Here is a 13,844-nt window from a genome sequence, read left to right on the forward strand (position 1 = left end):
AATATTTCATGATCCTGACCTTTGATAGTTAAAGATTATAGTCACACACATGCCAAATACATATTTCTGCTACCTGAGACAGTGCCCCTTCTACTGTAGCCACCTTAAGCAGAAACATGTTAGGATTCGCATCAAAATGATGCACCTTTCACATCAAACCGTTTCAAATTTCCAAACCTTAAAACCAGTAGTTCTTTTTTCCTAATGAAACGCTGTGAGGCATTAATGCAACTTTACATGTTGTCTACAACTTTATATGTTGTCTACTTTGTTATAATATTATAAAGACCACAATATTAGGTTATACCTATGTTATTTAATTTGGCCCTGGAAATTGCACCCTGTCATTCACCCGGTCTGGGTTAATTCTTAGTTCTTAATTGTTTCTGTTCTTTTACAACATATTTAAATAATTAACATGCCCCAATTTGAGAAAACCAAGCTTGTTTTCTCCCATTAGCAAAAGATTTTGAATAATTATTGATGCCGCTGGGCAGAAAGTAGGTCGTGTGGGTAACAGTTTCCTACTCGAATGAATGAAGCGACTTACTAAGAAGGCCGTTGTAAGTCGTGGCCTGCAAAGGGCGGGACTCCACCCTGTGGTCAGTGTGCACCCGGGGGCTCGGGGAGAGGCCTCCTGTCAGCTCATATCCTGTCACACGGTAATCTGCCTACTTGGGAGTGAACCCGGGAGCAGACAATACCATTATCAAATGAATCCTGACTTTGGCATTGTCCATGAAAAAATAAACACTTACATTTTGTAATTCGCTACCTGTAACTGAAATAAAGCGTCTTTTCACATATAATTTACTTAAGTTTCCAAATAAAATATAATGTATGGAAGCAGGAAGGGAGACAATCCCCTACCCCCTTATCATAGTACACAATAAAATTACAGCCCACATCATATCTGTCTGGTTCATAATTGCTGTTTTACCCTTTAACTCTTAATTGCCCAGTTAAGATAATGACTTAATTTAAACTCAAGAAATTACAACAGAAAGGCTTCACATGAGTGACTAACGTTTTCCAGGGAACAGGTCTCAGAGATATGCTCCTGAACACCAGATACTATCAGGACAGGAACCCTATTCACGAGCTATTAAGTTTGCTAAAAGTGTTTAGTGGGATGCTTGTTATACTAAACAGCCCAGAACTTCCCCAGATGAATAGCTGTGCAAACATAGTTGCTCCAATAATGTTCCAGAGGGATCTGTCAGCTGACACTGACAATACTTAGCAGATTTCAATTTTTCCTATAACTGATTTATTTACTGAATATATTATATTAAGCCTGAAGCAACTCCAGGAAATGTTCCATGACATTTCAGAATGTAAAAAACTATGCAAATAAAAATACGACCATCTAAATGTACCTGGAGCATTTAAATACATGGACCAGCACAGAGCAGAAGCCAGCGGGGCCTCGGGGACACAGCCTGGCTCCCCTCCAGCAAAGCCCCAAACAGGGAGGCCTCAATTACAAGCCAGCAATTAATGACAGAACTTCTTTCAGTCCCCGACATTGTGCTCCGCTTAAATGGGCTTGTTTTACATCGTTCTGAAACTCGTCCATGTCACCCATCTGGTACATCCAGTGTGAAGATCAGCCACTTGCCTTCCCCGACATCAGGGCTCCAGACTAACTTTTCTAGTGGTAGAACTGGTGCAATGAACATTCTGTTGGTCGCAGCAGCACATGATTTGACCCTTTTTTGGTGCATGCTGATGAAAAGTTGTCCTAATTTTCGATTTATATTGATGAAAGATTGACAGTGACTCATGACTTGATACAGTAAGCCCTGCTTGCCTGAATAATAATATACAAAGTGCATTTATTATCAAGTATGGTTCTGTACGGTTCAATGTCCCCCCCAGATGGCAAAAACAAAAACCAATGTGCCCCCAAGACACCAGCTGGCAGTGATGCGGTGACGAAGAGCCCACTGACACTGATGAAGAGTCCACTGATACTGATGAAGAGCCCACTGACACTGATGAAGAGTCCACTGATACTGATGAAGAGCCCACTGACACTGATGAAGAGTCCACTGATACTGATGAAGAGCCCACTGACAGTGCCCACTGGTGCTGAGAGAGGGCCAACAGTCCAGGGTCTGCACACTGTGCACGCTGTCAGTCCCTCCCCCACCACCTTCTCAGCCACACTCAACTTGACCCCCTCCTCATCAGTCCCACTTTAACCCCGTTAATTTTCCTTACCCCCCCCCCCCACCTACCACGCTGTGTTACCCTCTCTCACTGTCTGCCAGGCACAAATACACTAATTAGAGCCTTGTCAGAGCCACAAGCAGTGACGTGAATCTGTTTTCAGCATCTAAGTGCCAGGCAGATGGATCCTCAGGTAACTGTGAGGGCTAATATGGCACATGAGAACCAATTAAGGCTAAATAAAGCATGCACTCCATACCTGTACAGCTCTGCCTGCACCAGAAGAGAGAGAAGTTGCCAGAGACCCAAGGTGCTTACTGGGCATTGAAACAAGAAGGCAGAGTCGCAAATACACAGCCTGCTTCGGATAAAAACCTCAGCTAAGCTACAGCACAAAAACGAATGACTTAAGTGGAACCTAACATCCCCCATACACAAGTATAAATACAAGGCATCTCCAACAGTATGAGCCACATGAACCAGTCTTGTTTTGGTCCTCACAGCATTCAATGCATAAAGACATTTACAACAATACTGTCGTCACATGGGCTGTTCAGCTTGACTGACAAGAAAGCCAGAGACATAACCACCAGTACGGGCAGTCCGAGGGTCCAGCACATGGGCAGATCACGGACCTCAGACTGCCTTTAGGGGGTGCTCCAGTTCCAGGCTCATCTTAATAAGATCAGACTGAAATAATTTGCCCTTGTTCACATGCATAATTTAACACTTCAACACAAACACACGGAATATTTATTTACATTTTTTATCCAAGCTACTGAGAACCTCTCTGCCAATCACATGGTCCCACTTTACAGATTATCCATGCATTTTCTCAGTAGATGAAGTCCATACATGCTCCACATGCTCTTTCCTGTGGTTTCCATATAAATCATTCATACCAATTTTTGTCCTGATACTGGAGGACACTAATGTTCTTCTCCCTGCAGTTGCTTCATGAGCCCAGGACCACTGGGTGGCTGTCTGGTTGGATTCCCAGAGAACTTCTGCCACACAGCCCTCACTGTGGTAAGCCCCATCACTGCGCCTGTAGTGGTGCTGTTAACAGCATGCTTCTTAGAGATAAATCACCCTCACTGAGCAGAGGCGTTCCACATGCCCACAGCAGCGTTGCCTAGCATCTAGAGAGGGTTAACCCTTTCCCGACTTGTCTTCACCTCAAATCTAATTACTGCACTTATCAAAAGACGCTGGGGAAAGAAAGCATTCATTATTCACAGAAAAAAGCATGCCCAAGTTCCCCCCCAGAACATATCACACATGAGTGCACCTCCCTGGAGCAATGACTGTTACAACTGCACCATCTGATGATTGAGTACAACGATTTGTCTCATATATTCATTATTATTCCAAAGACTAAACTGCTGACTCCTCCCTGCAGAGCAATGTGCCGCAAAATGTAGCAGCTTCCCACATGCAGCCAATGCAGGAGTTCCACGGTGTGGAAACGGATGCTGAAATGCGCATCGGCGCGAGCACTCCCAGAGGCACAGTGTGTCGTGAGCCTGGTGTGTGTCACACCCCTGCTGTCTCTCTCTGTCTCAGCTTGTTTTCACCCCATATTTCCCATGATGCTTTGACTCCTTTCAGGCCTGTGGGCCTCTTTCTGTCACATGCGCTGTTGGCCTAAAACCTCTACAACCCCAGGAGACGAGGAATCCCACATGCCAAAACTGCTGGTTTAATAAAAGGAGGCTCACAGGTCTGTCAGACAACGAAGCACTGGACACATCCCATGTTTATACTAAGTATGGAGCTAGAATAGCCTAGCTCCACCTTTTCTGATCCTGCTCATGCTGATGAACATGCAAGCAGAGCTCATCAGCATGTATATGTCAGAGCCAAGCTGAAATGCAGAAAATGAAGCCTCTACAGTCCATTCTGGATTGCGGGGTCTGTAACTGAAAAGGTAACTGCCAGGAATCTGACAGCTTAAAGCCCAGCAATCTAACAAGCAGAGTAGAGTGACACACCAACAGCAATTCAGGGGGAAAGGAATCCTGTTAAATTATACAACAAAAAAAGACTGGAACATCCGAGTAAAAAAAAAAAAAACACCACTGCAAAACTTCTACCATCAGTCCAATTTATTATAAGCTGCTATACTTCAGCTGCATTTCCAGCAGCATAAGGAGCAGTGCTAAATGCCCACCTCACAGTCACCAACCCAGAGCAGAAATACTCTTGCGTAGATGCATGCAGTGATGAACCAAAACATGACCACCCTAACGGGAAGCAAGTAATACTGACTCATAAAAACGGTTCATATCAAGGTCTGGGGTGTATCAGACAGTATGCTAACTTATGGCATTCACAGTTGACATGTTGAATGCAGAAAAAAAAGGACAGGGATGATGATCTGATCGATGGCCAAATCATTATGATCAGACGACTCGGTCAAAGCGTCTCTGAAACGGCAAGGCTTGTGGGGAGCTCACGGTTAGCCATGGTGAGTATCTACTGAGAGAGGACCCAAAAGGGAAAACCAGGAACCACCAACAGGGTACTGGGCAGCTAAGACTTGTCGGTGAGAAATGTGAATGAAAGCTATCCCATCTGGTGCAAACCAACAGAAGGGCTACTGCAGCATAAATGACGGATCATTCTGATGACAGTCATGGAAGTAATGTGTCATGACACACGGTGCATTGAGTTCTGCTACATTTCAGACCATGTAGTATATATGCAGGGAGGGACTCACCTCTGTCGTGGCCCCCAGGGGCCACAGTGCCAGGTTTGGACTTGTCAAAGTTGTTGAAGCTCTGGCTGCGCCGACTGCTGGTGCTGGCCCCGGGCCGGGCCTTGCTCTCACTGCCTGCAGTGGAAAGCCTGGAGGTGGGACCCGGTAGCCTGTGGGGGAAATAAAAGAAGAGAGAGCGAGAGTGAGAGAAAAAAGAATTGATATATTCCAGTGTCACAGTGGACACCATTCGGAAGGGGTTGGAGATGGACAGCCAGCCAAACCGAATGGGATCAGAGCCAGAAAGGCTCAATGAGCCAGTTACAGCATCCTCACATAGCTGGTAAACATGTAAACTGTCATCTCGTGAGCTACTCTAGTCAATTCACATGCATCCCTGGAACTTATCTATCAATCAGAGTAACACGTTTTCCTTCCAATAAGCAGCAGCCAAAGCCACTTACTGCAGGAAAAGGCATTGATTAGCATAGCACTATGTCCAAAAAACTGGTCTTTAGAAGCATTTTTAAAGAAATCAAAGCTGTCAAACATAATAAAATTAAAAAAGAAGTACTTCCTCAAAAACAGTGAGAAAGAAAAATTCAGGCCCCTGTCCAATGTGTATCCCATATAGACAAACATTATTAAAGGCTTGTTTTTTTCCAATTCCATGCACATACAAGTTTTCAGTCACACACATGTTCATGCAAGAGGAACACACGCATCTAGGATATCAGAAAAAAAAAGGTTCTTCGTATGGTAGTTACGGGGGTGTATACACACATGAAAGAAGATCGACCACAGCAAGCAAAAACTGTCAACCCCAAATGAAAAACCATTTAAAAGCTTTACTCCTGGGACAGACCAGGAATTCCTGTGCAGTTATGGCCATTTCACCAGTAGGTGGAGATGATGCATTGATGATTTACATTGTAATTCTGATCTATAAATGGCTTAGATGAAACTTAAGTTTTGCACTGTAAAATGGTAATTGGGAAGTAATGATTTTCCATTTTATGAATTTTTTGTCAACTTTTTTACTGCTGTACTAAATGATGTAATAATTTTATATATCATGCATTCATGCATTATATTGTCAATCTTAATGACACTATGACCATACTGTATTTATATGAGATATTTATATGAGTTCATTTTAATGCACAAAGCAAGATCCCTCGTGCCTAGATGTAGCTTATGGCTGCTATACGCTCACAGCTAATAACTGACTACTCACTCATATGCTCTGCCAAGCACATCATTCAGGAGCAGGCTCATCTAAAGGTTAGTGGAAAACACTTGTCCAGTCTACAAAGAACTCAGGAAAAGCATGCTTTGGGGCTGTTAGCAGTGTGGGGCAGGGGGTGTGGGGCAGGGGGAATGCAGGGGCATAAGCGAAGCTGACCTAGAAGACTTTCTCTGACCAAGAGTCAATCTGAGCAGTTTGCTCTGAGAAGCCTCTTTGGATGGGAGACTGTACAGTGCGAGAGAGGAGTGGAGAGATGGAAATGAGCACATCACAGGAGATGGGAGCTAAGATCACAGAGCAGACTGACAAACATGAACTATCAAAGCCAAGCTTCCTGGCCCTTGAAAGCACCTGGGAACCGAATGACACACCAGTGAATTCACGGTACTTATAGCATAGACAGTTTCATTATGAAAACATATTGACTGATTATTCTGAGATACATTATTCAGGTACTGGTACTAAGGGAGAATAATTCACTAAATGTTTAAAGGCACATAAAACATTTAAGATGCTCTCCACAAGAATAGCTTGAAATTGCACTACCCTAACCCAGCCAAATAAAACACACTGATAACTAAATTCCAACCACAGGATTACCTAACGTGCACCTCACATAAATTGGGAACCGCAGGGGAGTTTACCTGGACTGCATCTCCGCTTGTGCTTTCAACATGTGTGCTGAGGGGGGGAGTGACTGGGCCTGCACAGGGGTGGGGGTCCCATGGGTGTTCGGTCCAGTCTGGGTAGGGGCACTAGTTTGCTGGACAAGGGGTCGGTGCTGGGGGTGTAGGGTGGCCTGCTTCTGTGCCTGCTGCTGTTTGTACCGGGATAGGCTGAAGAAGAGGCCCAGGATAGCCTTCAGATTCCCATTCCGGATCTCTGTTGGGGAAGAAGGGTGGTCAGGAATGCTGCAGGAAGACTGCGGTCACGATGTCGACCAGGTCTGTACACACAACAGACACACAGCTACAAGTATCTAATGAGATGGAAGCTGTGACAGCAGAAACTGCTGAAACTGAATTATTATATTCTATGTATAAATATACTTTACATGTAACGTCTCAAAGTACAGGGTTTGGCACCTTTAAAGGGGAATCCCACTGAGAATGAGAACACTGGGAACTCCACGTAACTCTTGTTATTGTGACAGACAACTACATCAAAATCTTTGTTTTCATAACTGTAAATAAGGAAAATCAATTACAGTAATCCTAACATATTTTGTTTTCTAGCACCTGAATGACAAACTCATAAGAAGCAGAACTGTCTGCAGAGAGGTTGGGGGACTCTGTCTTAAAAACACAAATATTAAAATAAACAACTGCTGTTAAATGCATTCACTGACTGAAGGAATTTGAGATCTGAATTCTTGAGGAGTCACATGACGCACACAGTGTCAGTGGTCTTTTCCAGATAACTGTAACCCTGTTTAGCCTAAACACTTCCCTCATGATGTATGATAATCACAATCAGAGAGAACAGCCGTAACAGTCATTACCAGCACTCAAAGCAACAGGGCTGGCCAGTGATGAGGCAAACTCACCGCATCTCACCCGTAAGCAATGGCATAACTTTGATATTGGGGGGAACACAACTTAATCATTTATATATAAAGGTCTCTTTTTTGGGTGGGAATAAATGCAGCCAAATTAAATATTGGAGAGTACATGCACACGCCTCCGCCCACCCCCCATGGATCCCACACCACTGCCCTGTTTTACATTCAGTGCTATATCCTCCTGAGACCCCACCCATTCATTTATGTCCATTGTAGTGGACATTTTATTTTTGCATCTATCTTTTCACTAATGTAAGGAAACGTATTTATTCCTGTTGTACACTAAAGAGGACATGCTGTGAAATTAAAAATAAAAATAAATTTGAAAAAATCTAAATTGTGAGATGTCTTATTTCCTCCAAAGACAAATAACCTAAAATTGAAGGACACGTTTTTTCTTGGGTCTCAGGAGGATATTCTATGAAATTCAAAGGACTCCAACCAAGATGTCGGCCTGGCCCATATTTAGGCACAGCTACAATAATCTAAAACATCACAGGTTTGGCTACAATTTTAACCAACAGCGAATGCACTGAAGCTGTGACTGTGTAGATATTTCTGCTTCCAGGTCAAAGCAGAGCAGTCAGGTTACCTTCTGCAGACAGGCCCTGTATGTTCACACCTTTGGCTGCCAAAAAGCTGAGGCAGGCATCGATGTTTTCGATCTGCAGGAGAGAAGAACGAAGCAGCTACATGAGAGACGGCAGCTCACCATGAAGGCTAAAGCAAACGGAGACACCAAATAAGCTAAAGGGATTCATTTAAAACAGCTCCTATGCTACGTATGCATGTGTATGGAAGCTCAGCATAGCTGCATTCATTGGAAGCTCAGCATAGCTGCATTTATGCCTATTTGACTCCATGGCCGCTGTATGTTTCTAATGTGCAATTTGTCTTAACTGGACGTTGCTTTGGACAAAGTGTCTAATAAATAAAATGTAAATGAAATGAAGAAACCTGAAAAGTGTAAGAGCACTTTATAACCTTATTACTGGGATGATACTGCAGGCTAGCCTAAACAGTTAAAGGCACAAACTCACAGGTCAGCTGTGAGGAAGCATATGGTGGAGCAACAAAGAAATAAACACATAAACAGTGAACATCAATTCAGGACAGATGGTTTTCTTTTCAACAAGGAATGGGGCTGTCAGAAACGACAGCACTGTATTCCCTGGACAGCCCCAACAATTGCTCTGCCCATCTAATCCATACTCCTCACATACTCACCAATTTCTACAATTTCTAGAAGTACTGGATGGATCACCTGGAAATGTGAAAGTTAATAAATATGTTTTTACCTGAATGCCCAATTCTTTGATGTGATTTGAAGGTTTAAACTACACTTATTCATTTATTGCACATTCCACTGATATGACAATTTGCAGAATCTCTGGCCACCAATTAGGTGGTTACTTATACTCCTTTGTGCATGTTTTATTTTTCTTTTGCACTATGACCACCATTTTCGATGACATAACACCAAGAACTAGAATAGATACACACATACGGAAGTCTGGAGGGATCATGGTCAGTTTTATTTTTCTTTTTTTGTGTTTTTTTTCCCCATAGGTTCAATGCATTAAATCGTGTGCACAATTTAGTTTCATATCCCCACAAAATTCAAGCTCACGTTATCCCTAAAAAGTGCACAAAATTCACTTTTTTATGCTCCCAGTTTGTTATTTCAAACTCTCAAATTAATTTTCAATGTAGTGAAATGTAACATTGTTGACGTGCTTTAGTCTAACATGCCCACAAAATACTAAATCAAGCTCATGGTCATGCAAAAAATACAAAACAAATTACGTCCCATATTAACTCAAATGACGCATGGCATTTTATTTTTCAATATGGGCTGCTACGGATAGAATTTTCCGAGTAGGGACGCGAGCAATATAAAAATCAATATAAACTTCATTACAGAATATTCATAAAATCTTCTCAGACACCTCAATTTGAAAATCACAGATCTGTATAATGTTGCTGGGAAGTTTGCAAAATGATTTAGATGGCAGATGTTTACAAGATGGCAGCTGCAGCCTCTGACTGCCCAATACTTTGTAGTTAATTAAAAACTATCAATCATCACTAGGGTTGCCACTTATAAATAAGGGAGGCCACGCCCCACCTCACCAGGTCCATAGTGATAAAAATTTACTGCGGGAGGGATGGGCGATTGCGAGATCACAGAATATACACGACATTAACTACAACCAACAAGTACAGTATTTATAAATCATATTAATAAGTATTTTTAATTCTTGGCTCTTTCACTTAGAGTGGACTATATCTATTCCTTGCCCATAAATCAACAAGGAATATTGACGAACAAGTGACTTTATCTTCCCTGTAAACTGAACTTGTGTTTTCAGTACATAAACGTGGTTAATCACTCTCCTTTTGAAACACTTAGACACACACAGAGTATACAAAGAAATGAAAAAATTTTTGAGTCTGAGTAAAACCATTTATCCGGCGACCATGGACGACTTGGTGTGACTTGTCATAATGTAATTAGGTTCACCAGATCTGTGCCTGTTATTTCTTCTGCTACCACTGACTAGACCGGATAGAACTGGAGCTAAATTATATGATTAAAGATTTTCATCCTTATAATGGTTTTCTGAAGTGGCAATAAGATCCATCAAAGACCAACACAGTAACATAGTGACCGTGACAGAAAAAAAATGATCCTCTTCACAAGGATAAGCCTCTAATTATCTGATCTTTCTCTTTGCTGTCAGTAAATGCCATTGTTTTAATTTTGTTTATTTATCTCAAAATTTGACCAAGTCTAGATCTTCACCGAAGTTTGGAAAAGATCGGACAAATAATTTTTGAGTTATCATGTTGACAAGATCAAGGGTCTGAGGCTGCTCTTCTCTTTGCTACTACTATATGGTGCTGATTAAATTTTGGAGTAATTTGTCTCAAAATTTGATCAGGTCCAGATTTTCATCCTTGAACATATCTGCAAAGTTTGGAAAAAAAGCTGTCAAATACTATGTGAGTTATCGTGCTAATGAGCTCAAATGTCTGAAACTACTGTTTTTTTGCTATCACTATGTGGTGCTGCTTCAGTTTTTGGGATATCTGTCTCAAAATTCAATCACTTCCAGTTTGTTACCCCTACAATGAGTTATCATCTTATCAAGCATAGTGTTTGTGGTGGCGGCGGACTGGTCATAAAAACACACGTATTCCCTGCCCACGCAATACAATGATGGTCTCCTTGAAAATGCAAAATTCATAAGTATGAAATTACAACACACATGTAAGTGTAACAAAGCCAGATGTAATGATGCATGAAAACTCCATGGAGGCTTCAAAGGCAATCTGTGAAACTTTCCTCCTGCATGTCACAGGAGAACGTCCCCCATTTTGTGGGACTTCTGGATGTGTGCAATGTCTTACTCATTCTAGCTGAGCTGACTGTTTGGTGGACTCCATTATCATTGCATATGCAGCTCATGCAAAAGCTGGAGCCTGAGTTAACCCCTCACCACCACCACCACCCAATCCAAATATCCCATTGTGCTTTGCTTTCAGAGCTGGAAGGTGCCATGTGACTGAAACAGAATTCAAAGCAGCCAATGTTAAGATATATGTTTATACTGCCCTGTTACCAGGCAACGGCGTAATGCTAACCCAGGTGAAGGTCGCTACGCATATCCAAATCATGGTTGATCATGGGACCCATACTAGTCCTGCTTATCTGATGGGTGAGATAAACTACGACTTTAAAAACCATGACCTCATCCTGTAATAAAGATCACAATAAACACCTGAACCATTAATCACTGAACCTGCTGTATATCTAATCTTTGGTTATTCAAATTCAGCTGTCTACCTTTGCATGTAAAGCAAAGCTGAACTGTTGAATGATGTGGATCAATCCAGTAGCAAGTTTTGGTGGACTAACACTTTCCCAGAATTTTCCACATGGTCACAGGAAAAGTCAGTCTCCAAACAGATCCACCTGAATCAAAACACTCACTAAGGGGGGAAAACTAACAGTTTCAGTACAAGTAAAAAAGAAGAAAAGCCCTTCTCAGAGGCAGGCTGCTGGGCTGCCTACAACTGAGTCACATTCTCCATACACAACGTTTCCTGTCAGTCTTTAACTGCTGGATCTACTAAAAACGGAAAATTTCCCCATAGAAAGGAGGCTATGGGAGGAGTGCAGGGTGTGGGGGGCCACACACAGCAGCTGCTTCAGGGACACATGTCCCCTCACGCCTGCCCTGCCCTGCCCTGCCAGGGACGGGCACTGCAGACGTCAGCCTGCTGATGTCCAGCTTTGCATTCCTCGCCTCCTTCACATGACTGAAACAGCCATAAGGTGGGCAAAAATAACCACAAATGCTTCAAAATAAAAATATGAATGCCAGAGCAGGCAGGAAGTATTGCACATTCACAGACACACATGCACACCCAGACATGCCAGCTATTAGCTACGTCAGCCCTACAGTAAACATACACATCCTTATATAGAAAACACGCTCCGTTGGCATAGTAGACATGATGAAAGATACGCTCCCTTTTTGATCACGTGACCATTTAGGATAGGTGAACTAAAACTACTCCTCATCCATCCATCCATCCATCCATCCTCTAACTGCTTATGTGGGTTGGGGTCAGAGTGGGGGCCTGTAGCCCATTCCTGGGAACCCAACAGACAAAACAGAGGCACATACCAGACATATGCATCCATTCTTTAATGTCTTTAAACAAAACATCACAGCAAGAATCTCAAAAATAGTTTCAAATTGTGTCACCTTTCAGTAGACTCCTATTGAAAAATGAATCCTTATCACTAAATCTGCTGTACATGTGTACCAGTGATAAGAACGCTGTTGCCTAAATGATTACTTTTTAATTGCAAGCAAATATTTCAACCACCTCATCGACTATAGTTTGTCATACTTATTTTATGTATTTGTAACATGTCCCCAAAGCTCTTTGAGGCTCATAGAAAGCACACATGGCCGTCGCCATGGCAACTCAGCACAGCCAAAGCATCGGACTCTCCTCAGTGAGAAAGATCACAGGCCCATTCATCTCACCTCTGTTACAAACAAGATCCGTTCCCTAAGTCTGTCTTTAAATTGAATTTATAGGTAAGTCAGAATATGTACACGTTTACGCACACACTATGATTATCTATATTTGCATGTTATTCGCTTAACATTTACTGAAAATACACTCAATATTCTTTGCTAACAAATAAATTTACACTATATTCACCACTTGAGTACCTTTATTACCAAGAAAATGTCATATATTACATTCATCAAACTAACTTCCTCTAGTAGTTATAACAGCAGAGAAAATTCAAGGCAGTGCATTTTAGCTAGTGCATTTAAAGTTAAAGGACAGCCTAGAATTTGACTATGCTATCACCACACATCCAGCTAATAGGATGTCAGGCACGTACTATTACATATTCTTTCCGTGTTATCAAGGAAATTTGTTTTATTTGACTTGTATTTTCATTTACAGTTGTGCACTCAACTTTCCAATGCTTTGCAAGAATAAAAAATCTGCAGTTTGTAAAATAAATGGAAAAGTGGTAAAAACCTGTGGTGTGCACAAGCTTTTGACTAGTAGTGTAGTATATATTTACTATACTGTACTGTACTGTACTACACCTCTAGCCTATGAACTGCTGAAGCCATGCAATGTTTTCATGTGTCACAAAGTACTATGTGAGTTTGTTATTACAAGCCATTGTATTTAACTCACATTTCTAATATAATAGGCTTCATGGCATTCCATTCATAAGTACTAGTTGTCCATAAGTTGTATGTTCTTAACTCAAAGACTGCCTGTACAGGGCTTGGCATCTTTATAGGGGAATCCCCTATAAAGCACTCAACAGTCTTCTTCTTACAAACAACTACAGTACATCAAAATCATTATTCTCATAATCGTAATAAATAAAAACTACTGTAATCCTAACGTTTTGTTTTCTTTCATGCGAATAACAAACTGTCAGCTAAGAGGTTAGGGGACTTATAAAGACAAATATTAAAATAAATGCGACATAGGAGACAGTTTCATATTGGGGGGACACAACTTAATCAATTATATGCAAAGGTCTGTTCTTAGGGGGGTTAAAGGAGCCAAATTAAATCCTGGGGAGTACATGTCCCCCA

The 13,844-nt window shown here is 41.8% G+C and overlaps 1 protein-coding gene across 7 annotated transcripts in view; it reads right to left on the minus strand.

Annotated features, from left to right (window-relative positions):
* The window catches only part of nav2a (neuron navigator 2a), a 169,140-nt gene that overhangs the window by 58,101 nt on the left and 97,195 nt on the right, over positions 1–13,844 (minus strand). For 6 of the 7 annotated variants that reach the window (XM_072718114.1, XM_023817415.2, XM_072718113.1 and 3 more), the window contains 4 exons: positions 8,279–8,351; positions 6,770–7,007; positions 6,282–6,350; positions 4,898–5,046 (listed from right to left, as the gene is read on the minus strand). In XM_072718114.1, coding sequence (XP_072574215.1) covers positions 4,898–5,046; positions 6,282–6,350; positions 6,770–7,007; positions 8,279–8,351 — 529 coding nt within the window. The remainder of the gene's footprint in view (positions 1–4,897; positions 5,047–6,281; positions 6,351–6,769; positions 7,008–8,278; positions 8,352–13,844) is intronic. The other variant, XM_023817430.2, reaches the window with a different exon arrangement.

This window comes from Paramormyrops kingsleyae, chromosome 11 (genome assembly GCF_048594095.1).
Source record: "Paramormyrops kingsleyae isolate MSU_618 chromosome 11, PKINGS_0.4, whole genome shotgun sequence".
Classification (NCBI taxonomy): Eukaryota; Metazoa; Chordata; class Actinopteri; order Osteoglossiformes; family Mormyridae; genus Paramormyrops; species Paramormyrops kingsleyae.